The sequence below is a fragment of the Habropoda laboriosa genome, unplaced genomic scaffold, assembly GCF_001263275.1.
Source record: "Habropoda laboriosa isolate 0110345459 unplaced genomic scaffold, ASM126327v1 scaffold2, whole genome shotgun sequence".
Classification (NCBI taxonomy): Eukaryota; Metazoa; Arthropoda; class Insecta; order Hymenoptera; family Apidae; genus Habropoda; species Habropoda laboriosa.
This window is the reverse complement of record NW_017100190.1, coordinates 249,779-250,682: the sequence shown is the minus strand read 5'-3', so window position 1 is coordinate 250,682 and position 904 is coordinate 249,779. Positions and strand designations below refer to the sequence as shown.

Here is a 904-nt window from a genome sequence, read left to right as displayed (position 1 = left end):
ACCAAATAGTGTTAATGTAATAAAAGAAAAACCCTGTTTCTAACTATAGCTTGGGTGTGTCTCCAAGCAATAGACTGGCAACACCTACAACACCAGCATTTCCTCGAAATGTTCCAAATCGTAGTACGTTCCATTCTGGCCAGAATAGGGCTCAGCGAAATCATACTCAGGTTCGTACGTTTACATATATTTCCTTTTTTTATTTTATTTGTACGCGTGCGAGTGTGTTGAAATTGTTGTTCATATGGTGAATTTCAATGAACTTAATTTATCGTGGATAATGTTTCAGTAGTTTATCAGTACAATTGTGGAATTTTTCAGGGCCACACGCATACACAGGACACAAATGCAATTAGCCCACTAGCGCGGCCGTCCTTCTTCTCCAAGTTATCCTCGAGGTTCTCCAAACGGTAAGTTCTGTATCGATTTGTTCTGCGTAAATCGAACAAACGATTTCTCATAGTCGACAGCATGCTAGTACACGTACCACTGTAAAGTACCACCGTTCAAAGTTCGGCCAAATATCCGTTCGATGCGTAGAATTTTTTTCGAATTCTTTTACAATTGGAAAAAGTAAATCGGGCCAAAAGAAAAAAACGAAAGGAGAAGAGAAAGTACGGCGCGATACGTTCGATTCTCGAAATGTCTCTATACGCGTACTTGAATCGCGTTTAGTTGTTATGCACGATGAATCGAAAAGACCATCGATGATTTTCATTATTCACGTTACAATCCCGATACAGAGGAAATCAGTTTCGTTATTCGACCTAGCGGGAGGACAATCTTGTCCAAAGTATACGTATGTAGCGTAAAGGAAAAGATATTTTCTAGAACACGGCAGCTTTTGCAGTGGGCCTTCGATGCATGCGTAGAAATCGATCCTGTAAAAACGAACAATCTTGGA

At 40.0% G+C, this 904-nt stretch overlaps 1 protein-coding gene across 11 annotated transcripts in view; it reads left to right on the top strand.

Moving 5' to 3' along the window:
* The window catches only part of LOC108580161 (serine/threonine-protein kinase MARK2-like), a 42,264-nt gene that overhangs the window by 31,905 nt on the left and 9,455 nt on the right, over positions 1-904 (top strand). For all 11 annotated transcript variants that reach the window (XM_017943843.1, XM_017943847.1, XM_017943846.1 and 8 more), the window contains 2 exons: positions 50-170; positions 322-410. In XM_017943843.1, coding sequence (XP_017799332.1) covers positions 50-170; positions 322-410 — 210 coding nt within the window. The remainder of the gene's footprint in view (positions 1-49; positions 171-321; positions 411-904) is intronic.